This window comes from Lithobates pipiens, unplaced genomic scaffold (assembly GCF_037356315.1).
Source record: "Lithobates pipiens isolate NorthernLeopardFrog02 unplaced genomic scaffold, aLitPip1_a1.2 Scaffold_3, whole genome shotgun sequence".
NCBI classification, from domain to species: domain Eukaryota; kingdom Metazoa; phylum Chordata; class Amphibia; order Anura; family Ranidae; genus Lithobates; species Lithobates pipiens.
Genome location: NW_027507790.1, coordinates 80,603,996 through 80,631,055, shown reverse-complemented (window position 1 = coordinate 80,631,055; position 27,060 = coordinate 80,603,996). Strand labels below are relative to the sequence as shown.

At 43.2% G+C, this 27,060-nt stretch overlaps 1 protein-coding gene across 21 annotated transcripts in view; it reads left to right on the top strand.

The window, feature by feature from the left end:
- Window positions 1-27,060, top strand: part of PITPNM2 (phosphatidylinositol transfer protein membrane associated 2) — a 451,974-nt gene that overhangs the window by 279,312 nt on the left and 145,602 nt on the right. For all 21 annotated transcript variants that reach the window (XM_077461889.1, XM_077461887.1, XM_077461884.1 and 18 more), the window contains 2 exons: window positions 515-748; window positions 24,589-24,918. In XM_077461889.1, coding sequence (XP_077318015.1) covers window positions 515-748; window positions 24,589-24,918 — 564 coding nt within the window. The remainder of the gene's footprint in view (window positions 1-514; window positions 749-24,588; window positions 24,919-27,060) is intronic.

Sequence of the window (27,060 nt, the reverse complement as noted above, 5' to 3'; positions counted from 1 at the left end):
CCAGCTGGTAATCGCTACAGCCCCCAACATTGTATGAGCCTTGTTTGCCAGGAAGGTGTGCGATAGGATTATTGATAAGACTGACCCAGGGAGTGTCTGTGTTGTACCAAATATCTTCCACTTCCTAATAATAGATTTCACTGTGCTTCTAGGCATTGAGAAAGCCTTTGAAATGTTTTTGTATCCATCTCCTGACTTGGGCCTTTCCACAACTTTATCCTGGAGATCTTTTTACAGTGCCTTGCCACCCATAATTGATTTTTTGCTTTAGTTGCACTACCAGGGACTAAAATGCTACAGGAAAGCTCTTTTCATGCTGAGCTAATCAAAATTACCACAGCTGATCGCAGTTGAAAGCCAAATGGCTTTGTGTGCCTTTGAGAAGGTGATTAGCTACACCTAAATTGAGGGGGGTGATTATTTTCTATACCCTCTGTATAACAGTTATGGCGGTTCTCCCTTTTGGATCTTGTGCCCACTGTCTAACGGTTTGCATGTGTTCTTTCTTAAACAGATCCAATTGATATTGTGAAAGATCCAATCCCCCCACATGAATATAAGCCAGAGGAGGACCCCAAAATATACAAGTCTTTGAAGACCAAAAGAGGCCCCTTGTCTGACGACTGGATAGAGGAACATAGGAATAACCTAGGAGGATACCCCATCATGTGTGCATACAAGCTGTGCAAAGTGGAGTTTCGGTATTGGGGCATGCAGTCCAAAATTGAACGCTTCATTCATGATGTGGGTAAGTCTAGAAACGAAACCTGTAAAATGCTATGATGTACTTCTTTTTTGGTGCTTGATTTGTACAGAGCCAGAATGTAAATGTATAAGCAATGATTTTTATGTTTATAACTTCCATATAAAAGGTTACATCCAATCAAATTTCTGTTAGGGATACATTTGTTTTTTTGCTCTCAGAGACCCCGGGGCTCTCATGATTGCTACAGCTGTCACTTTACTTTCTTAAGAGATTCATGAAGAATACAATGCTGGCTAACTGATGCTATTGCTTTGCAAAAAACACTAGTGACCATTTAATCCACAGTCTTTTTTCCTTCAACCACAGGTTGAAGGAAAGAAAATTGCTTGGTTCCCCCATCAACACAGTCAGTGTTGATGGGTGAATCCTTCCCGCTTCGCTATTGTGTTCTGACAGCGGAAGGTTTCCCAGCCGTCAGAATACAGTGATTGCTACTGGCTGCTATAGCTGCCTGCCGTAGTCGGCTGAGAAACTTCCTGCTTTCAGAATACCCTAAGGTAACAACAGTTCTGAAGTGTGGTTCTTTGTAATGACTGCAAGTACCTGAGTGATCTTCAGATCATTCTTAGTATCCCTGTGGAGTCCCTTGGGCTTTTGCTTGCATCAGACGGGTTTTGAATTCTCGTACAAGGCTATGGGAATGCAAAACCTCCAGGAAGCATGTCAGGAGGAGGTCAACAGCAGGTCAATGCTAATTAATTCTGAATGATCTCATAAGTGTCTCAAACTGATGCCGTGAACACACGCTCAAAATCCTTTGACACAAGCCCTTAGTGCCGGTTCACACAGGAGCGACTTGTCAGACGACTTAGCCGCCTGACAAGTCATGCTCCGTTCTGTACTATGGAACCGTTCTAATAGGAGCGACTCAAGTCGCTCCGACTTAGAAAAAGGTTCCTGTACTATTTTTGGGGCGACTTGCATTGACTTCTATACAGAAGTCGTTTTGCAAGTCGCTGCTGAAGTCGTGTGCAGGTCGCGTCTGTGAGCCGCGCTGCAAGTCGTGTCGCCCCTGTGTGAACCGGCACTTAGGGCTCATTTACACTTGTGATTGGTGTGGCGATAAAAACAGGTGGTTGAGCCATTACTGCCCCCTCCTTCTTAACCACTACAATACAGGGCACTTTCGCCCCCTTCCTTCCCAGCCCAATTTTCAGCTTTCATCGCTCTAGCGCTTTCAGTGACAATTGCGCGGTCATGCTACACTGTACCCAAATGAAATTTTTATCATTTTGTTCGCACAAATAGAGATTTATTTTGGTGGTATTTATTCACGACTCCGTTTTTTATTTTTTGCGATATAAGCGCAAAAAAGCGGAAATTTGAAAAAAAAACAATATTTTCTTTTTTCTATTTTAAAAGAAATCCAATAAAATCAAATTTTGTCATAAATTTAAGCTAAAATGTATTCTGCTACATGTTTTTGGTAAAAAAAATTCCGTTAAGTGTATAATAATTGGTTTGTGTGATCACGGACATATGTACGCAAATGATCATGTACATATGTGTGCAGGTGATCACGTACATATGTGTGCACATAATCATTGGGACAAGTGATTTTAGTGGGACATATGTGGGGGACATGTTTTTATTATTAGGGACATGTGTTTTTATTTTTTGGGGACATGTATGTTTTGGGGACATGTGTGTTATGGGGACATATGTGGGGACTGTGTTTACACTGTGTGGTGTGTTGTGTGTTTACACTAGACTGAAGATCAGTGAGTAAAAAGCTGTAAAAAACAGCTCATACTCACTGATCATCAGCCGGCTGCAGCAATCTGCTCTCCTCTCCTCAGCGATGACTTCTGTGTGGGGAGAGGAGGAGCCGATTGCCTAGCAACCGGCTGTTTGTTTACATCACATGACGGCCGTGATTGGACACGGCCGTCATGTGATCAGGAGGGCCAATCACAGAGCCCTCCTGCCGATCTGAGATGCGCCGTGTCCCGGTGACACGGGCGCATTGGGAGCGCGCCGCTGCGCGGGTACGCACGCGCGCGATCCCGCTCCTCCTGATGGACGTTCCTGAACGTCCTATCAGGAGTAGACGGCTCCCACCCGGCCGTATATGTGCATTGGCCGGGTGGGAAGTGGTTAAGCTGCAAAGGCAGAAGCTGAGGGTGTACACGTGCCGTGGTTATTTTTCTTTGAGACTGCAGCGGAAGTTAAACGCCCTTTTGTGTTCGGTGGGCACTACCACCCACTGAATACAACCCTTTCAAGTGGAGCCGCATTTGCTGGATTAAAACACGCTTCTTTGCTGACTGCAAACTCCTCTGAAAAGCGATTTGAGTGCGAATTGGTTTTTCAGATGCGCAGCAGTCCTTGCTGCATGTATAAACAAGAAACAGTGTTATTAATTTAAACACTTTTTAAGGCTGGGTCAGGTACACTTAAAAAAGTTGACTGCTCAATGACTGCTGCTGGTTTCAACTGATTTTGCCCTCTAAGGCTGGGTTCACACTATTGCAAATTGAATGCATTCAATTTACACAGCAGGAGATTGTGACCGGCTCTCTATGGAGCCGGTTCAGAGGCAAAACTAGAATCTTCAGGGCCCCAGTGCAAGAAACCATGAAGGGCCCCCACCAGGGGTGTTGCTAGGTCTACAAAAGATCTTAGGCTAGAGCCCATAGCAGTGAAGTAAAGAAAGTCATACGGTTGGGCGGGCATACACATGTATATAATATACATGTGTGTGTGTGTGTGTGTATATATATATATATATATATATATATATATATATATATATTATCGTTGCGGATTCCCCCTTACATCAGGGTCTCCGGAGAGCCTCCTCTAACATTAGGATCCTCAGAGAGCCTCCCTACTTACATTAGGGTCCCCAGAGAGCCCCCCTTACATCAGGGCCCCCAGAGAGCCCCCCCCTTACATCAGGGTCCCCAGAGAGCCACCCCTTACATCAGGGTCCCCAGAGGCCTCCTGCTTACATCAGGGTCCCCAGACAGTCAGTCCCCCACCTTCCAGAGGTTCCCTTGTAGACCTGACTGGTCTCCGCTGTGCATCTTGGACCCCCAGCACATCTCTGTACCCCCCACCCCCACCTGGGGGGAGGTGGGAGGCAGCGATCGGCAGCTTTATGTTATCCACGGGCGGCTGGATGTCCCTGGGGCTTGTAGTTCTCTCCAACTGTATCCACTGGAGAGGGGAGAGCCCTCTGACCCAGGCATGTATCATCAAGAGTGTAGAAGCAGAGGGACTCGCTGAAGAGTAAAGCTGAAACATGCCCAGGTCAGAGACCCCTCCCCTCTCCAGTGGATACAGTTGGAGAGAAAACTACAAGCCCAAGGGAGATCCTGTGGCTCGCGGGCACCATAGAGCTGCCGATCACCGCCTTCCAGCTCCCCCCCAGTAAATGGACAGCCAGGGGTGCAGGGGGAGATGCCGGGTCTTGGGACACCCCCACAGTGTCAAAACAACAGGGCCCAGTCGCAAGTGCGACTGCAGCAACCCCTATAGTTCTGCCACTGAGCCGGTTCACACATCTCTGGAGCTGCTCCAGTGTGAATTGCACAGAAGTCCTGTGCATCTTTTGACTTGTTTCAGTTTCGAATTCAGCCAAATTTTTACTGGCCAAATTTCAGCCAGCAAAAGATTGAGAGCATGTTCTCAATTTTTTGGTCGGAAAAAGTTCCTATCCGAAAATGCGTTTGCGTGTATGCAATTCCGACGTGCAAAAACTCACGCATGCTCAAATTCAACTATGAGACAGAAGCTATTGGCTACTGGCTATTGAGCTTCCTTTTTCTAGTCCGGTCGTACGTGTTGTACGTCACCGCGTTCTTGGCGGTCAGAATTTGGTATGATCGTGTGTATGCAAGACAGCTTGAGAGAAATACCATCGTAATTCCGTTGGGAAAACCATCAGAGCTTTTTCCGACCAAAATTTCCGATGTGTATGCGGCATAAGTTACCGTTCCTTACCATACTTACCATGTGAACTTTACAATATGTTCTATTTTAGAGCTTGGAGAGCACAATGTGTGCTCCTAGTTTTACGATTGCACTGTCACTAGCACCCACTGTTCTAAAATAAGGCCTCATGCACACTGGATGTTAAAATAACGTTACAAAAACACCAGTAGCTTTGCAGTGAGTCTTTCAGCATTTTTTAACGTTTTTGCAATAGAGTTTATTAGGGGTTTTTTTTCACGTTAGCATTTTTTAGCATTTTTTTAAAAAATTTTTTTAAGAAAATACATTTTTTTTTCAATGAATCAAAAATGTTAAAAAATGCGTTTTTGAGCGTTTATCGACGTTTATTAGTGTTTATGCACGTTTAACGTTTTTGTGGTAAAAATCTGCTCCTGAACGTGATTTTAGGGCGTTCAGACAACAGCCCATAAACTCCACTGCTGATAAACATCCAATAAATGTCCATGTGAAGTTTACCAATGCATTCTGATGCTGCTCATTTTGGTCTGGGCAGCTGGGCTTATTCATGAAAGGGTTAATGAGCTAAATGGCAGCATCAGGTAACTGTAAACTGGTGAACTGCTAATGCCATCCAGGAAACATAATTACTGAAGCCAGAAAGAACCCAACTGTGACACCACTCGCACAGAGTTTGCTTGTTCTCCCAGTGCTTGCCTAGGTTTCCTTCAGGTACTCGTTCCCTCCCACACTCTAAACGCATGCTGCTAGGTTATTTGTCGCCTTTCTAAATTGTCAGTATGTGTGTGTGAATGTGAAATCGGGGACCGTAACCTGTAAGCTCCTTCAGGGCAGGAACTGATATGAATGTTCTCAATGTATTTGTAAAGCACAACGCTATATAGATACCTGTAATATAAAAATTCATACATGTATACATACGGGAGTAGTTGGGAACTTGACACTTCCTAACCTGCATACTTGCAGGCTCTCTTATACAGGAGTTGCTAGCCTGCAATCCACAGGCTATTGAACAAGTGTTCCAGAAAAGTGATACACAAATATAGACTTCCAGCGCTGCACAGCCTGGTAGTTGGGATCACTGCTCAAATTAGGGCCTCTTGCAATTAATACTGCTGTTTGAGTATCTACTTTTTTAGACTAATTTTTGTATGTATTTTCACATATATATGCGTTTGTGCAATTTTGACCCACATGCGCAAAAACGTGTTCTCGTTCTGCACAATATGTAAATGGATATTTGCGCTCATTTATGCGTATTTGCGCATGTTTGCACACATGAAGCGTACATTACTGACAAAAAAAGCTGATTTTCTATTTATTTTTTTAATTAAGAATGCACGGTGCTTGTTTACACGCCTGTGTGCATAGGCACATTACAATTAATGGGCTGTATTTTAGCTATAGGAAAAAAAAGAGCTGTACTCGGCTGTTTTAAGCTGCAGTGTGCAAAAGGTCTAAGCCCTTGTACACACGGTCGGACATTCCGACGGAAAATGTCCGATCGGACCATGTTGTCAGATAATCCGACCATGTGTGGGCTTCATCAGACTTTTTCCATCGGAATGTCCGACCAACAAAGTTTAAGAGCTGGATATAAAAAAATTTCCGACAACATGATCCGATCGGACTTTGTCCGATCATTTGTAGAGAATTCCGATCGGACAAAGTGCAACGCATGCTCAGATCAAATTCCTAGACCAAAGCTATTGGCTACTAGCCTGAACGTAGTCCCTTCGTAACTAAATAACGTCATCACGTTCTGAACGATTGGATTTTCCGACAACTTTGTCCGACCGTTTGTATGCAACACCAGTTTCGGAAAAAATCCGACGGATTCTGACCGTTTGTACAAGGGCTAAAGCAGTATTAAACCCCCCCCCCCCCCCCCCAAAAAAAAAAAAAAAAAAATCTTTAATTGCAGCTTACCAATTCCTCTATGTAGTGACTGCTTTGCAGGGTGGATATAAATCAATGATTTTTTTTATCCAAAAAATTGTATTTTATTTTATTTAACCACTTGCTTACTGGGCACTTAAACCCCCCTCAGTCCCAGACAAATTTTCAGCTTTCAGCGCTGATGCACTTTGAATGACAATTGCGTGGGCATACAACACTGTACCCAAATGAAATTTTTATCATTTTTTTCCCACAAATAGAGCTTTCTTTTGGTGGTATTTAATTACAGCTGGGAGTTTTATTTTTTGCAAAAAAAAAAAAAAATCATGTTTAATAGTTTGTTATAAAATTTTGCAAACAGGTCATTTTTCTCCTTCATTGAAGTGCGCTGATGAGGCGGCACTGATAGGCTGCACTGGTGGGCACTAATAGGCTGCATTGGTGGGCACTGATAGGCTGCATTGGTGGGCACTGATAGGCTGCACTGGTGGGCACTGATAGGCATAGTTAAGGCGGCACTAATAGGCACAGATAAGGCGGCACTGATGGGCAAAGATGGGCACAGATAAGATGGCACGGATGGGTGGCACAGATGGGTGGCACGGATGGGTGGCACGAAGGGGCATTGATAGGTACCACTGATAGATGGGACCGATGGGCACTGATAGGTGGCACTAATAGATGGCTCTGATAGGTGGCACTGCTGGGCACTGATGGGCGGCACTGCTGGGCACTGATGGGCACTGGTAGATGACACTGATGGGCACGGATATGTGGCACTGGGGTGCAGCACCTTTGTTGAGGCAGATTGTGGGCACTGCTGGGTGGCACTGTGGGCACTGCTGGGTGGCACTATGGGCACTGCTGGGTGGCACTGACGGGGGCACTTATTTTTTTATTATGCTTAGTGATGAGGGGGCAGGTGGGCACTGGCAGGGGGCAGGTGGGCACTGGCAGGGCTGGCCGTGATCGGGACTGATGTCCCGATCACGGCCGCCGGTGATCGGCTCTTTTTTTTTCTCCTCGTGCTGTCAGCGCGAGGAGGAATAATAGCCGATTACCAGCTCCGTTATATCACATGATCAGCTGTCATTGGCTGACAGCTGATCACGTGATAAGGGGTCGGGATCGACCCCTTGCTCGGATCGGTGATCAGGCAATAGACATAGTCCCGGCAAAGGAGATCCGCGCTGTAGCCGTCATTCGGCTATAGCGTGGGTCTCAAGTGGTTAAATCAGATTTTTTTTATTTTTATCAAATACATTTTAATAAAATGCTTTTGGAGTAAAAATCAATCTGAAGATAGTTTTCTATTTAAGATACATTAATCATTTCATTTATTCAGCATGAAATGGAGCTTAGTTATGTAGCATGAGGCTGTATATTCTGCAATATTTACATTTTTGGTAAACTCATTCAATGAATCCAAGCTCTGTAAACTGAGATAACATGCACTGCATTGATGCATTCACACAATTTCACAGTAAGCATGAGATAAACCAAAGTTCAGGAATAGTCCTTTATCCAATTGTTTTTCAAATCTATGTACACTACAAACTGTATGATTGAATCGGTTCTGATATCGCTTTTTACTAATCTGACAGTTTATTATTCTAAATAGGAAACCTTCATTTTGTTTGCAAATATTAAAGATTCTAACTATCTGCAAGAATACGTCCTTACATTTAAAGAGCACCTGTCATTGCAGATCCATCATGGCAGCGCCTGTTATCGGGCATCCCCTCACCTGCTGCCGCCACATCCCTCACCTTGTTGTGTGCTGCATCACCAGCTGTCCCATTAAAGTAAATGGGACTGTTGGTGAGTCAAAAGCGGGTCAAAGGAGGAGCCGCTGTGGGACAAAGATGACAATTGTTCTTTAGAAATTAGGATTTAAATCAATTTGATTTAAATCAAGCCTTTTTACTAGTGGTTTAAATTGTGATTTAAATTAACTTGATTTAAATCAAATACACCCTGCTGCTTTGTTCTTTGATCCTGCTTTGATCCTGTTTTTAGGATTTTTTTCCTTTATTTTACCTTGTGATATGGTTAGTTAGTCTGGTGTAATTCAAAAGAACAAGCTCTTTTGCAGATGTAGCAGTTACAGGGATGAGACAAACCATTTACCATTAATAGGTGTGCTTATAATGATCAGCTTTTATTTAATAATGTAAAACCCTTATTCCAAAAGGAAAAGCTGTCTCTGTAACTGCTTGTAAAGTGTTAGTGTGGCTTCAATTTGTTAGTGTATCTAAATCTGTTAGTCCATCTAACTTTCCCCTCTCCTCAGACTAAGCCCTTGTACACACGATCGGAGATTCCGACGGAATGTGTCTGATCGGAGCGTTTTGTCAGATATTCCGACTGTGTGTGGTCTGCATCGGACTGTTTCCGTCTGACCAAATTTTCCAACTTGCCGGAAATATTTTCAGACAAAATGCTCCGATCGGACATACTCCGATCATGTGTAGAGAATTCCGATCGGACAAAGTGCCACGCATGCTCAGATCAAATTCCTACACCAAAGCTATTGGCTACTAGCCTGAACATAGTCCCGTCGTAACGAAATTACGTCATCACGTTCTGAAAGATCGGATTTTCCGACAACTTCGTCCGATCGTGTGTATACAACAGTTTTGGACAAAATCCGTCGGATTTGGTTGTCGGAATCTCCGACTGTGTGTACAAGGGCTAACAATGTTACTGTTTAAAGATGCCCTCAGTGCTCTTTCGTTCAGAGTGGGGGCACTTTGAGGCAAGCTATACACTGCAACACCGGTTGAAGGAAAGAAAATTGCTAGATTTCCCTATCATCACATTCAGTGTTGATGGGGGAATCTTTCCCACAGAACTATTGTGTTCTGACAGCAGGAGGTTTCCCAGCCATCAGAATACAATGATCACTGCCAGCAGCTATAGCCACTGGCAGTGATCTAATGCAAATACACCATTGTACTGAAATTAATTGATAGATCAATTTCAGTACAACCAGCATGCCCTTAAATAGATCTAAATATGTCTGGTTTCTGCTGAACCGGACAATTTTCTATCTGTGTATGACTGGCATTTGGTGTGTTACTGGACAGATCAGATGAAAAAAGGCTTAAAACAGAAAACATATGCAGCCTTCACATCTAAGAATTGATAAGCTGCAATAGATTAGCCTCCATTAACAGTTGATGCCTTCTGAGAGGAAATGAGCTGAATAGGAGCCTGTAGCGTGACGTCCACACGGACAGACCATTCTGCAGGCGGCCATGCACTATTGATGTTTATTTGCTCCATACAAGCAACTATGTTGTATATGCATTTTTTGTTTTTAATAAATGAAGTTTTATACATTAATGCACTATGAGTCCTCTTTTTGTCTTCTCGTATGTGTAATCTGGAACCACATATTAACTTAATGCAAAGAGATTATAGGGGTTATTTACGAAAGGAAAATCAACTTTGCACTGAAAGTGCACTTGGAAGTAAAGTCGCTGTAGATCCGAGGGGGACATGCAAGGAAAATAAAAAACAGCTTAGCTTAGCTTGCACATGATTGGACGATAAAATCAGCAGAGCTTCCACTCATTTCAGATCTACCCTTTAGATTTAGAGCGACTGCACTTCCAAGTGCACTTTCAGGGCAAAGTGGATTTGCCTTTCGTAAATAACCCACTATATGAACTATTGGAGCACTTTTTTATATGAACTCTGGAACACGTTTAATCAATTGCATTTGTTGGAGCACATTTTTAACCATACTAATTCTGTAATATATGTTTAATTAATTGCAATTATAGCACAGCATATAAGCAATTATTGCACTTGACACTTTACATGGAGTATGTATTTTTACAATTTTTGAGACTTGATAATGATTTGACATTCAGCATGGTGGTTTATTTTTTTTATATAGCTTTTATATTCACTTTATATCACTAGATCACTTATGATTAACTAAAAACTAAACAACGCACCATACAGTTATATATATTGAAATACTTCCTCGGGAATTAAAGGAATTTTTCAGTGCAGCAGTTTCCTATATTTTTAACAATTTGTGGCCAAGCGCAACCTTTTAGAATCTTTAACAGCTGTACAATATATTACATTTTTGAGTTTGATACTGCTTTAAAACTAGAGACACCGTGTAGGTAGACTGTTTCCTATTGCTGAAAGGAAATGTTTCAACCTTAATTGAAGTATATGTTTAACATCTGAAAAATAAAACCTGAGTGAAAAAATGCAGTAGCTGAAAATTTAATCCCATTATCCCCTCAGTGTTTGCTTTTTTTAATGACTATATCAACATGAAACACCTTGCTTTCCTGAACTGAAAAAGACAAAAGCCTAGCCATGTTCTTTCACATGTAGTTAAAAAACAAACAAGCTGGGAAACATAATGGTCCAGTGACACTCCATAACAGAAACAAGCCAACTATATAAGGGCCAGTGTTGACTGCAGGTCAAATGACCTGTAGTAAATTCTGAATGATCTCAGAAGCCTCTCACACTGATACATGCTCAATTTTCCCCATCAAAGCCCTTTGACACAGTCCCTAGGCATGCCTCCCAACAGTCCCAGAATTAAAGCAAATTCCTGATGTGCTTCAGATCTTAGTTGTGTCCTACTACTGGCTCGGTGCTGAAGCACTCATTGTTACACCTGGCTTTGGCTTCTTTGTTGCTTTGTCTCATCTTCTGCCTGACGTGAGCATTATCGTTTTGGCAAAGGGAGGCAGCAGTGCAGGACATAGGTAAGTAGTCCACTGAACACCAATGTTGTACACAAAACACCAGTAACCCCCTACCCACCATGGCCCCCATCCCTAACCATACCATGCACCAGTGCCCCCTCATTCCCTTCACAGGCCACCAGTGCCTCTCCTCCTTCCACCAAGTTCTGGTTTAATCAAGCTTGTTAAATATACAGTAATATTATTATTATACAGGATTTATAGCTTTCTTTCTTTTATTAGAGCAACACAATGATTGTGCTTTGCTCCTTCTCTTATCTCTGTGAATGTCTCATAGATGTTAAAATCAGTACGTTTTCAAAATGATGTGACCTATAACTGATATTATCTCTGCAGCTGTTTAGCATTTCCAGCACATACTAATAAACTGTAATACTCAGCCCATATAAATATAGTGTGTGGAACTAAAATTAAAAAAAAACCTGCCAGGACCATCATTTTCTCACGACTCTAGTATTATCTCACGTCTGGCTTCTGTCAAACAAGCATGCTAGAAAAACTGCAGCAAATCCGCATCCGATCAGCACTGTCAGCCAATGGCTGTGAACGTTGACCGGTGTATTCCGGTGGGGGGGGGGGGGGTCACCCTGTTGGATCACAATAGCACAGCAGGGGGGAGATCACTGTACTAACACTGAATAGTTTGTATAGGGATCTCCTTTTGGGCCAGACCATGTGTACCAAGCTTTATCTTTTTCACCACTGCTACCTTTCATTTTCAGGCTTGCACTGGAAATTAACAGTTTTAAACTAATATTTTGAATACAGTTGGTAATTGCAAGAAGGCACGTTTTTATTTTATTTTATTGAACCTGTTACAGTAAATAGTGTTACTTAACGATACCCTCCAAAGTGATGATAAACTCATGGATGTGTATTGAGGGCCTAGTACAAATGGTTATATCACTTAAAGCGGGAGTCCGCCGGGACTCCGCGTTTTTTTTTTTTTTTTTAAAGTCAGCAGCTACAAATACTGCAGCTGCTGACTTTTAAAATTGTGACACTTACCTGTCCAGCGCGCAGATCGACACTCGAGTGCTGCCGCCGCCATCTTGGGTATGGGAATCAGGAAATGGAGCCTTTCGGCTTCATTTCCCGGTTCCCTACTGCGCATGCGCGAGCCGCGCTGCGCAATGAGGACGGTCCCCGCTGCCTCTGGGATCTGTGTGTTTCCCAGCAGGCAGCTGGGCACTTGCGGAAGGGGGCGGGCACTTGCGGAAAGGGGTGTAATGTACGCCCCTTTCCGCAGAGAGCTAGCCCGGAAGTGGGTGCAGTTACCTGGATTATCCAGGTAGCTGCACCCCCCTCCCCCCTGAAAGGTGCCAATTGTGGCGCCGGAGGGGGGGAGGAATCCGATGAGCGGAAGGTCCATTTTAGGGTGGACCTCCGCTTTAAAGGTCTTTTTGATAAGTTTATTGCTTAACAGCATTAAACACAGGTAATACATTTTGGGGGGAAAAGCCTTCCCCTTCTAAGAGCTTAAATTGTGGGTTGATTCAAGGTAGAATACACTAGACTAGAGGAGCTATGTTAAGGATTTTTCATTTTTCCCTTAAAAAGCATTGGCTCTGTTTGATGCTCTTGTAGGCCTTCCCAAAATGCACCCCCTACCAACTAGGATATGGCATTAAACCAACATAAATATGAGAACCAGAACCTTTGCTAAGTGGAAGAAAAAAAAGTTGGCAGTGCCTATAATCAGAATAGGGCCTCTGTGAACAGGGGGATTTCATTCCTGGGGAATTATTAATTAACCACATTGACTCACACCAGTATAAAAATAATGCAAGCTTTATTTAACAAAAGAATAATATTAGTACATGCATCTAATTTAGAAACAGGAATTATCAGCAGAGGGCCTAACGAGAGTTCTGGTGGAATTGTGCACATATAACTGAGTATATATATATAGTTATTAACCACTTACCCACTGGGCACTTAAACCCCCTTCCTAACCAGACCAATTTTCAGCTTTTCGGTGCTCTCACATTTTTAATGACAATTACTAAGTCATGCAACACTGTACCAATATGAAATTTTTGTCCTTTTATTTTCACACGCATAGAGCTTTTTTTTGGTGGTATTTAATCACTGCTGGGTTTTTTATTTTCTGCGCTATAAAAGAAAAAAGACATTTTTCTTTGTTTCTTTTATATAATTTAGCAAATTTGTAATTTTTCCTCATAAATTTTGCCCAAAACACTGTTACATATCTTTGGTAAAAATAACCCAAGTTGGTGTATATTGTTTCGCCTTTGTGACAGTTATAGAGTGCACAAGCTATGGTGCCAATCTATGAAAATTGATCATACCTGAAGTACTGACGGCCTATCTAATTTCTTGAGACCCTAATAAGCTAGGAAAATACAAATACCCCCCAAATGACCCCTTTTTTGGAAAGTAGACATTCCAAGGTATTTATTAAGAGGCATGGTAAGTTTTTTGAGCAGGTTATTTCTCACACACAGCATATACAGTGCCTTGTGAAAGTATTTGGCCCCCTTGAACTTTTCAACGTTTTTCCACATTTCAGGCTTCAAACATAAAGATATAACATTTTTATTTTTTGTGAAGAATCACCAACAAGTGGGACACAATTGTGAAGTGGAATGAAATCTATTGGATTTTTGAAACTTTTTTAACTAATAAAAAAATGAAAAGTGGGGCGTGCAAAATTATTCGGCCCCCTTGCGTTAATACTTTGTAGAGCCACCTTTTGCTGCGATTACAGCTGCAAGTCGCTTGGGGTATGTCTCTATCAGTTTTGCACATCGAGAGACTGAAATTCTTGCCCATTCTTCCTTGCAAAACAGCTCGAGCTCAGTGAGGTTGGATGGAGAGCATTTGTGAACAGCAGTTTTCAGCTCTTTCCACAGATTCTCGATTGGATTCTGGTCTGGACTTTGACTTGGCCACTCTAACACCTAGATACGTTTATTTGTGAACCATTCCTTTGTAGATTTTGCTGTATGTTTGGGATCATTGTCTTGTTGGAAGATAAATCTCCGTCCCAGTTTCAGGTCTTTTGCAGACTCCAACAGGTTTTCATCCAGAATGGTCCTGTATTTGGCTGCATCCATCTTTCCCTCAATTTTAACCATCTTCCCAGTCCCTGCTGAAGAAAAGCAGGCCCAAACCATGATGCTGCCACCACCATGTTTGACAGTGGGGATGGTGTGTTGAGGGTGATGAGCTGTGTTGCTTTTACGCCAAACATATCGTTTTGCATTGTGGGCAAAAAGTTTGATTTTGGTTTCATCTGACCAGAGCACCTTCTTCCACATGTTTGGTGTGTCTCCCAGGTGGCTTGTGGCAAACTTTAGACGAGACTTTTTATGGATAGAAATGGCTTTCTTCTTGCCACTCTTCCATAAAGGCCAGATTTGTGCAGTGTAAGACTGATTGTTGTCCTATGGACAGACTCTCCCACCTCAGCTGTAGTTCTCTGCAGTTCATCCAGAGTGATCATGGGCCTCTTGGCTGCATCTCTGATCAGTCTTCTCCTTGTCTGAGATGAAAGCTTAGAGGGACGGCCAGGTCTTGGTAGATTTGCAGTGGTCTGATACTCCTTCCATTTCAAAATGATCGCTTGCACAGTGCTCCTTAGGATGTTTAAAGCTTGGGAAATCTTTTTGTATCCAAATCCGGCTTTAAACTTCTCCACAACAGTATTACGGACCTGCCTGGTGTGTTCCTTGGTCTTCATGATGCTCTCTGCGCTTTCAACAGAACCCTGAGACTATCACAGAGCAGGTGCATTTATACAGAGACTTGATTACACACAGGTGGATTCTATTTATCACCATCAGTCATTTAGGACAACAATGGATCATTCAGAGATCCTCGCTGAACTTCTGGAGTGAGTTTGCTGCACTGAAAGTAAAGGGGCCGAATAATTTTGCACGCACCACTTTTCAGTTTTTTATTTGCTAAAAAAGTTTAAATTATCCAATAGATTTCGTTCCACTTCACAATTGTGTCCCACTTGTTGGTGATTCTTCACAAAAAATAAAAATGTTATATCTTTATGTTTGAAGCCTGAAATGTGTCAAAAGGTTGAAAAGTTCAAGGGGGCCGAATACTTTTGCAAGGCACTGTACATACCACAAATTAAACCCCAAAACACATTCTGCTACTCCTACCACATGTGTGAGACTTTTACACAGTGTGGCCACATACAGAGGCCCAACATTGAGAGAGCACCATCAGGAACGCATTTTTTTTACACAAAGTTGTCCATTTATACAATAATTCTAACACATAGCATGTACATACCAAAAATGACACCCCAAAATAGATTTTCCTACTCCTCCTGAGTACGGCGATACCACGTGTGGGAGACTTTTCCTACAACCAGGCAACATGCAGGGAGCACCGTCAGGTGTTCTAGGGGCATACATTTCGAATCTGATTTGGCTACCTATTACACTTTTGTGAGGCACTGTAGTGGCATGGATGAGCATGAATGGGGATGGATGAGCTGTGGATTGGGATGGCTGAGCAAGGTTGAGCCATAAATGTGGATGGCTGAGTATGGATGGGATGACTGATCATGAATGAGTTTGGCTGGGTATGGCTGGATATGGCTGGGTATGGAGTATGGATGGGGGTGGATGGCTGGATGAGTATTGCTGGGTATGGATGGCTGAGCATAAATGGATGGATGAGCATTGCTGAGTATGGATGGCTGGATTAGTATGACAGAGGGATGGCTGAGCATAGATGGATGGCTGGATGAGCATGACAGAGGGATGGCTGAGCATGGATGGATGGCTGGATGGGGCTGCAATGGGAACAGATCAGCGCTGCGGGCACCACAGATCCAGCCCACAGCGCCGCTGCTGCACCCGATTTCTCCCTTCTCCGTTCACACTACACAGATCGGTACAGAGAGGGGAGAGAGGAACTGGACAAGACGCTGGTTTGTTTACAAGCTATCGCTCTGTCATTTGACGGAGCGATCACGTGGTAAACGCCCGCTTATAGCGCCAATTTACTGTGATCCAGAGGACCCCGTGGTCACGGATACTCCCGTGTGCACGGCCCAGGGGGCGCACAGGAGCGTGATTTTGGGAGGATGCCAATGTACACCCTCCCATAGTTATCAAGCCGCGCTGTAGTCACCAATCAGCTATGGCGTGGTTGTTAAGTGGTTAATCAAGATACCTCCAGATGAATGTTGTAGCAAAGTTCACTTGCAGGGGCCTCTGAGGATGATTGCAACGCAGTATCCATTTTTCTTTTTGCACCTCTACACACAAACAGAAGCACAGACCTAGCTATCATACACTATGCATGTGAGTGAGATAACAACAAGGAGATCTATAGACAGACCCAGAAGCTATGGGCAACAATAGTAAACTATTAATCATAGGAGCACGTGCCTATTAATCCCTTCTAATCTGGATTTAACAACAGTTCTTCCATAGTCCGGCCATGTGATCTCACACTTTCACCTGCCACTTCCCCTTTCTGGGGTTTTCAACCCAACATCCCAGAGGCAGGAAATACATACATACTATATCAGCTTGCCAGGCATTTACAAATACAGATAGTAGAGAGCAGCAGATCCCTACACATTTTTTTTTTTTTTATTTTTTTTTATTGAAAGTTTTTCAACACATTAATAACATACAAACATAGCCTCCCCCCCCCCCCCCCCCCCCGCCCATCCCAACCACTCCCTCCCCCCACCCGACAAAACTCCTGCCCGTGCAGCCCTCCAGTCTCCTTCCGGAGCTCAGTCTGTAATCATCGACAGTATCATACAGATAAGAAACACATTATTTGTACCGTTACTGAGTATTCAGCTACCCGAGATGGGGATGTAATCCAATCCAAGAGGTAGCACCTTCCCACCCCGCCCCTCACCCGACATACAAGGAGTATGCCACCAGTCGAGCAATCAATTCACAGTGTCTGCGGCATCAAGCCAACACCTCCACACCCTCTCAAATTTGTTAGGACACCCTCTGCTGAGATAAGTGGCTTTGTATAACGGTAAAGCTTTATTAATTAAACCTTTCCAATAGGAAACCGTAGGAGGTTCGGGTTTCTTCCAACATAGCAGGATAGATTTGCGTGCATAAAACAGCGCCAGAGAAATCAGAGTCCTCTGCGCCTTTCGAGGTGCCAACTCCTCCACCAATCCGAGCAAACAGATCCCTACACATTTAACCAATACAATTTGAAAAAACACCTTCAGTATGCATTCAGGAATTGTCGTGATCAGGGAGGTAGTAACCAAGGAACAGAACAAGGTCAGCACACATTTTACTTTATTACAAATCTGCTTCCTTGAAGAAAAAGGTATCCATCAGAAGCAATTCTCACTTCTTTTGATCCAACTGTCACATACCCACATCAGACTCTTTAACGAGAGAAGACTTCTGTTCCTTCATGTGCATGCAGCTGGGTCCAAACTCTCTTTACTGCTGCATGGGATGCCTGAAAACGTAGCTGAACTCTGCATGCAAGAAACAATCACTTTAGCTTTTGCATCTCTAGCATGCTCCCTGATTTCAAATAACCAAAAGGGGTGTATTTCTATCAGCTGTTAAGGTCCCCCTTAGGCACATCTGAGCTTTGAAATTTTAGTAAAGTTTGTTCTAACTTATTGGTCTGGTGTATCGACATTTATAAAAAAAAAGTACAAAATACTACATTAAACCTAAGTTGGCGGTTGTTTACTCTTTTCAAGTACATTCCAATGTTCACAATAATCACAGTCATACAGTGCCTTGCAAAAGTAGTGGTGAAGTAAAACTAGAAAATTATATACCGTATATACTCGAGTATAAGCCGAGATTTTCAGCCTCTTTTTTGAGGCTGAAAGTGCCCCCCTCGGCTTATACTCGAGTCATCGCTGTCTGCCCGCTCGATCAGCGTGTCGAGCAGACAGACAGCGGCCATTCTATAGTTCAAAAGCCGCGCCTCCGGCTCCGCCTTCGCCTGTGATAGGCGGAACACTGAATTTCCCAGCAGCCTGTGTTCCGCCTATCACGGACTTCGTATCATCCTCCTACTACGGACGAGGATGATACGATGTACGTGATAGGCGGAACACAGGCTGCTGGGAAATTCAGTGTTCCGCCTATCACAGGCGAAGGCGGCGGCGCAGCTTTTGAATTTTACAATGGCCGCCGAGGCGCCGACGAACGAAGAGGGCACGGGACGGAGGCAAGGCAAGGCACGGCACGGCACGGGACGGGACGGGACGGAGGCAAGGCACGGCGGCGAGGCACGGAGGCAAGGAGGCTCGGCACGGGACGGAGGCTCGGGACAAAGGCTCAGGACACAGGTAGGCTGGACACACACACACACACACACACACACACACACACACACACACACACACACATGGATACACACACACACAGGGATGGATGGATGGATGGAGACACACACAGGGATGGATGGATGGATGGATGGAGACACACACACACAGGGATGGATGGATGGATGGACACACACACACACACACACAGGGATGGATGGACGGACACACAGGGATGGATGGACGGACACACAGGGATGGATGGACGGACACACAGGGATGGACGGACACACAGGGATGGACGGACACACAGGGATGGACGGACACACACACAGGGATGGACAGGCATGTCTTACCCTCGGCTTATACACGAGTCAATAAGTTTGCCAGTTTTTTTGGGGGTAAATTGGGGGCCTCGGCTTATATTCGGGTCGGCCTATACTCGAGTATATACGGTACATAAAACTATTTTTCAGAAATTAAAACTGATAATTGGCATGTATGTATGTATTCAACCCCTTTGTTATGAAGCCCATAAAAAGCTCTGATGCAACCAATTATCTTCAAAAGTCACATAATTAGTGAAATGATGTCCACCTGTGTGCAATATAAGTGTTGATACCTTATCAAAACAATGCATATTTCTTTAAATAAATAAATAATATTTCAACTGAATTTTCAATAGTTTGATTCCAGTACCTACCAGCACTGTTAATTTGCACCCACTGTGTGGGAAGTCCTAATGTTATATTGTGAAAAAAAAACCTTAGAGACTAAAATTGTCATGAATCTTCAACAGTTTATAACCCACTTCATACAGTCCTTTAGTCTTATTTCTAACTGAATCCATCCTATTTTTTTGTATAAGAAAACACACATTCAGATTATATAAATGAAAAAGTGATCACATTAGTAGGTATATCTGAAATTTCTGGTGCATATCAGAATGTAAATAACTTAGATGTCTTTTCTCACAACAATAATGCTATCTGTGTATATGAGAGTCCATAGCCATCTATTCCAGTGATGAATGAAATAGGCAATCTTTTGGTAATCGATTTTTAGTCAGACATGTAATATAGGCATATTGCAGATATATTGGCAGGTTGAAGGCCAAACTGAAGAGGTAAAAAGCTCAGTGGCCTAAGAGAGGCATGGGATATTTTTTTTCCCAGCAGTCTTATGCCTCGTACACACGATCAAACAATCGGGTGGAAAAGTCCGGCAAACTCAAGTCTGCCGGACAATCCCCCCGTATGTAGCCTCCGACGGACTTTTTTTACCCGAAAGTACGGCGGACTTAGAAAGTATTTTTGCACTCCAATCTTCCCGCCGGACTTACATTTCGGCGGACAATCCGGCCGTGCGTATGCCAATCTGCCATACTTTTGAAATGAACGGACTTTTCCCGCCTGGAGAAAAGTCCTCTCATTTTGAGCACATCTCCAGGTAGGCGGGGCCCGCGAAGGATGCGTATGGATCCTGGTATGGACTTAAAGGGGAACCCCAAAGCTGAAAAAACGGCGTGGGGGTCCCCCCCAGGTCCACATCAGACCCTTGTCCGAGCACGCTACCTGGCCGGCCAGGAAAGGGGGGGACGAGCGAGCGCCCCCCCCCCCCCTGAGCCGTACCAGGCCGCGTGCCCTCAACATGGGGGGGTGCCTTGAGGAAGCACCTTGTCCCCATGTTGATGAGGACAAGGGCCTCTTCCCGACAACCCTGGCCGTTGGTTGTCAGGGTCTGCGGGCGGGAGGCTTATCGGAATCCGGGAGCCCCCTTTAATAAGGGGGCCCCCGGATACCGGCCCCCCACCCTAAGTGAATGAGTATGGGGTACAATGTACCCCTACCCATACACCTGTAAAATAAAGTACAAAAAAAACACAACACACAAGGGTTAAAATAGTTTATTGCACAGCTCCGGGGGTCTTCCATCTTCGGGGGGCTTCTCGCCGGACTCCTCCGCTATCTTCTTCTAGCTCTTTTACTAGCGGAGGAGCCCGGCTTTCTTCCTCGCCGCCGCCTTCTTCTTCCGACTTCGGGGTCTTGTCCCCCTCTTCGGTTCTTCTGCCGGGCCACCGCGCCTTCTTCTAGCTCTTTTACAGGCGGTGGCCCGGTCGTCTGTCGCCGCTGTCGTCGCCGCCTTCTGTTCTTCTCTTCTTCTCTTCAGATGTTGCCTCGTTGCATCCTCCACTCACAATGGCACCGACGCAACGTGCGGCGACTTATATAGGGACATCACCGGATGATGTCCCCGCCAATTATGGTGTCACAGTCCCAAAGGGGCTCCCGGATTCCGATAAGCCCCCCGCCCGCAGACCCCGACAACCAAAAGCCAGGGTTGTCGGGAAGAGGCCCTTGTCCTCATCAACATTGGGACAAGGTGCTTTGGGGTGGGGGGCGCGGCCTGGTACGGCTCAGGAGGGGGGGCGGCGCTCGCTCGTCCCCCCTTTCCTGGCCAGCCGTCTGCTGTGGACCTGGGGGGACCCCCACGCCGATTTTTTTCGGCATTGGGGTTCCCCTTTAAGTCCATACCAGGTGGTGGGGCCAGCGACGCATCCTTCGCGGGCCCCGCCTACCTGGAGACGTGCTCAAAATGAGCGGACTTTCCTCCGCGTGTGTGGGTGAGTCCGTTCATTTCAAAAGTACGGCGGATAGGCCGGCGGACTTAGTACGCCGTATTAGTCCGCTGAAAAAGTGCCGTGTGTGGGCAAGTAGCCCGTTCGCAAAGTCCGGCGGACAGTCCGGCGGGAAGTCCGCCGGATAGTCGGCTACGTGTGTACGTGGCATTAGTTAGAAATTCTAATTAGATTGTTTGTTATAATGATGGTTTTAATATGAAGATTTGTTTTTCTGACCTTGTTTTGTAATGTTTAGTGTACCACTTACAGTAGAAACTTGCAGAAGAATAGTGTGGATGATACCAGAACTCTGTCACATCTTTCACACTTATAATGGCCTGAACTGATTTGTGCTGAACTAGCTTTTCACACCTTACTTTTACACTGCACTTTAAGTTTATTCATTTTCTGAACCAGTACTAATCATAAAGCCAGCATATGGCTCCCAGACTACAAATGTCTGATCCTTGACATCAAATGAGGACATAGGTGGAGTTTTTTAAGCAAATTTGATTATTTTTTTTCCTTCATCGATAGAAACAGGAAGTCTTTAAAGGGATAGTTAACCTTTACCACAAAACTGCATATGCAGGTAAGGGGCATCTGTAAATAAAAACAAACTGCAGCGGTAACTAAAGTTGAAGAATACCCTTGCTATAGGTGTATGCCATTTATATACCTTATGAAGCCTGACTGGAATACTCCCAAAGCATTGCTAAGAACTCCCAGGATGTTGCTAAGTGAGGCCTAGTCATCACTTCTCACCTCCACCATCACAGGAGTGAGCTCTCAAATGCTGAGCTCAGAGCTACTGCATCAGGAGAGAGAAAAAGCATGTGGGGGTGTTTGAATTAGATAAAGAGCTCACTGCTGTGATGGTGGAGGTGAGCAGTGATGACTAGGCCTCACTTAGCAACGTCCTGGGAGTACTTTGCAACATCCTTAGAATATTCCAGTCAGGCTTCATAAGGTATGTAAATGGCCTACACATATAGCAAGGGTATTATTTATCTTTAGTCAGAGCTGTTTTAATCTACAAACATCCCTTACCTGCATAGGCAGGGATTTTGATTATAATAAAATGGGTCCAGGATCCTGTGTCGCTGCTGCCTCCCTCACTGCGTCTTTAGTTCCTGCCATGCTCCTTTTTGGCTATTGGATGACCACTGATTATATTCTTTTGTGCATGCTCTGCTCAGTATGCACAGAAGACAAAAATCACTAGGAGTTGGGAGTAGAGGGTTTTTTGGCTTGCACGTCTCTCCTGCCAAAACTTCTACCTCTTTCCATATCCCCCCTTCCCTTACCTTCTACATTGCATTCCCTATGGCTGTTACTATAATTTAAAGGTGTGCTTTCAGCATCAGTTTACAAGTTTAATAGTGGTGAAAACCTTTTAATTTGAGGTGTATGCCGCTGGTGCATACCTTTTGTACGTGTTATGTAACAGATGGTTCTGAAGTCTTATGTCGGGAATGTTTGTACTGTCTTTTCTGGAAAAGAATGTAAATAAATATTTTGCAAAAAAAAAAGCAACTTCTACATCCTAGTGATTTTTTGTTGTGTTTACGTTCTGCTACAGTTTTGGGGAAATATGTTTTTCCCTAGGGTTTTATTTATTTTGAAACATACTTATGTGTTAGCTATAGTTAGTGTGACATAAACATTATTGCAGTAATTCTGCCGTACAATTACTGTAGATGGTTCTCCATTTCATTTTGCTCCATTCTTATGTTGTGACCTTTCTGCGCTGACATCTGACTTTAACCAGACGTAAATACCTCTCCAGGTGCTGTATCCTGTACATCAAACAGTTATCTGCTATGGGTGTCTGTTCCATTAGGAAATGGACACCATCCTTCCATAAGGTAGCCTATTCTCCAGACGCATATTATTTTATTTTAGTGTTGTTATCCTTTCCAGGGTTATTTACCAAGATATGAAATCATGTAATGTGTTGCAAACTGGAACATTCATTTCCTATTATCTTAAGAGGATTTTACCAGCAAGAATCAACTCATGGATGTCTTCAGTATCCCATTGTCCAGGTTTACCTAATAAGAGCAATTTGCAACCTTCAGCCAGACATAGCACTCAGAGTTTGTCTTTCACTGTCTAAAGTAAGCTCACATCTGGTGAATGTTATGGCACTTTGCTTGTACTCCTTGCTGTTCTGCATTGTCTTAAAGCTAAACTCCAGATGGTTATAAAATACCACTAATGAATGCATTTATCTCTTGCTGTTTTGGGGTGCCTTAAAGCTAAACTTTACACACATAAAATAACACCAATGAATGTAGTTAAGTATTCTTCAAAACATACTGAGATGTCATTTTAAATGCATGCAGTGAGTACCTGAATTTCATTTGATATCAGTCGCTTGTATTACCCACTCTGTACAGCGGCACGCAGACTAAAAGGAAGTTAGACAGTACTTGGAGCCATTCAGGTATGCAGATAGGGCAAAAATGCAGTGTAAGCAAACTTTACTGTTCAGTCACAGGCCGTGGGCAAGGAGGTGACCCATCTTTATTGTTTAACTGAAGCAGAGAAAACTAAGGTCACCAACCTGCTTCTTCTGTCTGACACAGCTATGTAATTCTCAGGACTGGGTGAACAGAAATCCTTTGGCAGATTTATATGTGTATTCAGCTGTTTTCCTGCAGTTCAGTTTTATTGTATACAGAAATTAAAATACCATAAATGTATATTTAGTTTTAGAGACAAATATATCTTTATTGTTTTATACATAACATAGAAATAGAAAGACATGTCCACTGTAAAATATGGAATGGCCATAGATACAATGTACAGATAAAATATATAAGTAAAACAACTAAGCATTAGAGTGGAGATAACAAAAAGGAAATATTTGCACGACTTGGAGAAACCACCCAAGTGGTATGAGGTATGTGGAAGAATATAAGAGAATACATAGAGGAGAAATAAGGAAAGGTGACCAGAGATGGTCGAAAGAGGAGAAGAGAAGGGAAAGACTAGGGGAAAGTGACAAAGCATGAGCTAGACAATGAGATTGGGAGGATGATCATAATAATTGGAAAAAATAATAATATAGGGATGTAAAGGTTTGCTATTTAAAGAGGGATGCTGGAGACAACATTCTAAGGGATCTCCGAGGGTGTCCATGCAGCCCAAGGCCATCTTCTTGGGAGACTAAGGTGTTGGAGTGTAATTTCAGTTTTAACCTTGGATATGTATTTTGATTTATATCTGCTGTTTTGACATTATAATAGTCATGAAATCTGACCATGTTTAATAGTTTATTGGTTTTCCCTGGTAAAAAGACACAATACTGTACTTTCTATGAGAGTAACTGTGCTATAACCTTCATGTCTGTTAGGTCTACGGAAAGTTATGGTTAGAGCACATCGGCAGGCCTGGTGTTGGCAAGATGAATGGTACGGCTTAACCATAGAGGACATAAGACAGCTGGAGAAGGAAGCACAACTGATGCTGGCACAGAAAATGGCACAATTCAGCTTAAGCGAAAATGAAGGCGAACAGCATGGTGCCAAAGAATCTCCTGGAGAGAAGGATACAGAGACTAAGGTCATCACCTCTATAGAAACAGTAGATGAGCCAAGCGGCATTACAGAGTCCTTGACAGGAAGAGGCTTGACCAAGCAGTGGTCTACATCTTCCAGATCATCTAGGTCTTCAAAGAGAGGAGGTATGAGCTGCAAAAAATGTATTTCATCACATCTTTGTCCATGACATCGGTAAGACAGAAAAAAAATACATTAATGGCAATAACCAATCATATTCTGTCATTCGCCCAGTGCAGAATTCTGTCATCAGTAGTTCTGATAAATAGTCATTGTACTGCTTTACCTTTCTCTTTAATTTTACCATTTTCACAATCCAAATCTCTGCATTTATCTCTCTATGCTGTGCTCAGAAATACATGAACCTCTTATTCTAATCCCTTTTTTCCTCTGTAATGTATTTTCATTTCACATTACTGCCGGTAGCTCAGAATAAGTGGTATACATGTTGCTTCAATCGGTAATTAAATCTCCCAAGCGAAATTAAACAGTGTAAACAACCCAGTCATCATACATCAGTTGGACTGTCGTTAACATTGCAGGGGATACATAAATGCAAAACAATTCAAAGCAAAACTCTAACTTAGCTTGCATTGAATATCCTCCTTGTAGAGACTAATCCAGCAGCTCAGCTCATGACCTGTATTGTATAGGCTGCATCTGAAAGGTGAATTATGATTCAAAATTGATATGCATGAGTGGAGAAGTAGAGCACATCGCTTGCTCCCCGCTGCTTTTTTTTTTTCTTTTAAACCAAAGAATAAACTCTACGATTGCTGGAACATAACAGCATGAGGCTTATGCAAATAACCAGGACAGCCCAACAGTAACCAGCTCACTGCTGGCTGCCTATGGAAAAAATCACCATATTTGGGGGGCATTTTTACTTAGGTTGTCACCTGTATGAAAATAAAATGCAGTCGCAGAATTATCTGCATTTTTACATTTAAAAAAATTTACAGGGATATTTTGGAGCAGGTTGTGGTTTGGCAATAATACCTGAAGTTGTATTAAACCCTCCAAACAAAGAATTATTACATTGCAGCTTACCAATTCTTAATCAAGGTGGGTGCATTCCTTCTTTTTATTTTTTTTATTTTTAGGTTTTCAACTTCTTTTAACAGACCAAGCTGTTGGACAAAAGTGACAGGACTCGTTCACACAAGCAGTTGAGGGGCACTAAAACTTGTTTTTACCACCCCACAACCTCTTTAGAGGCAGCAGGCGATGTGCACAAATGCAGTGACTGAGCTACTTTGCTTTGTGGCTGCGGCAGAAATGATACTCTTTGGCTTTTAATGAAAATGGTCAATTTGAATGAATGAATGAATGCTCTGTAAGCACCCCGCAACTACATGCAATGCACGTGGATGCTGGGTACTAGTGTAGGGTCTAAGGGGTGAAAGCAGGCGGTGAGGAGGTGATAGAATTCTTCTTCCTGCCTGTAAAATGCTCACTGAAGTGTGATCACGCCAATGAATGTGGATCACTCGTCAGAGGCCAAAGCTAGTGTGAATGAGGCCTTAGATTGTTGAGACCATTGACAGAGGTACTTATAATGGTCAGCATTTATTCATGTGAAACCGTTATCCCAAAAGGGAGAATTGAACTAAATGCAGTTTGAGTTCAGCTTTCTAAAGCCCCATACACACCATCAGATTTTCTGCTTCAGATTTACCAAAACCATATAATATGAGGTCAAACCTTAGGAGTTTCAATGTGTATGCAATCAGGCAGGCCCTTGCACTACATGGTTTTGGTAAAATCTGATAGTGTGTATGGGGCTTAAGTCTGTCTAAATTTGCTAGTACAACACAAGCCTCTCCCCAGACTGATTATACTGATGTCAAAGGGTGTCTCTGTTGCTCCCCTATCCAGAGTGAAGACAGGAAGTGTGTTGCAGGTTATATCACCAGATGAAAATAGAAAAAAAAGCTTAAAAAGGGAAATCTATGCAGCCAGCAAATTTATAGATTGATGAGCTTCAGTATATAATTTTTTTTGATTTGGGGTTTAATACCACTTTAACATCTTGAATAAAGTCTGCAGTGGTCAGGTATGTGACAGAATACAATGCACCCCCGTCCTCACCCTTGGTATTCCTACATCTACTCTGCCGCAACATTGCTAACATGCCAACTAAACCTATGTAAGCAGCTGCTATGTCTCATAGCACCAGAATACAGACTTTAACACATTTTTAAAATGTTGAATGCAAATATCATTGTAATATGATTGGATGATATCAACACACACTATTTCAATTT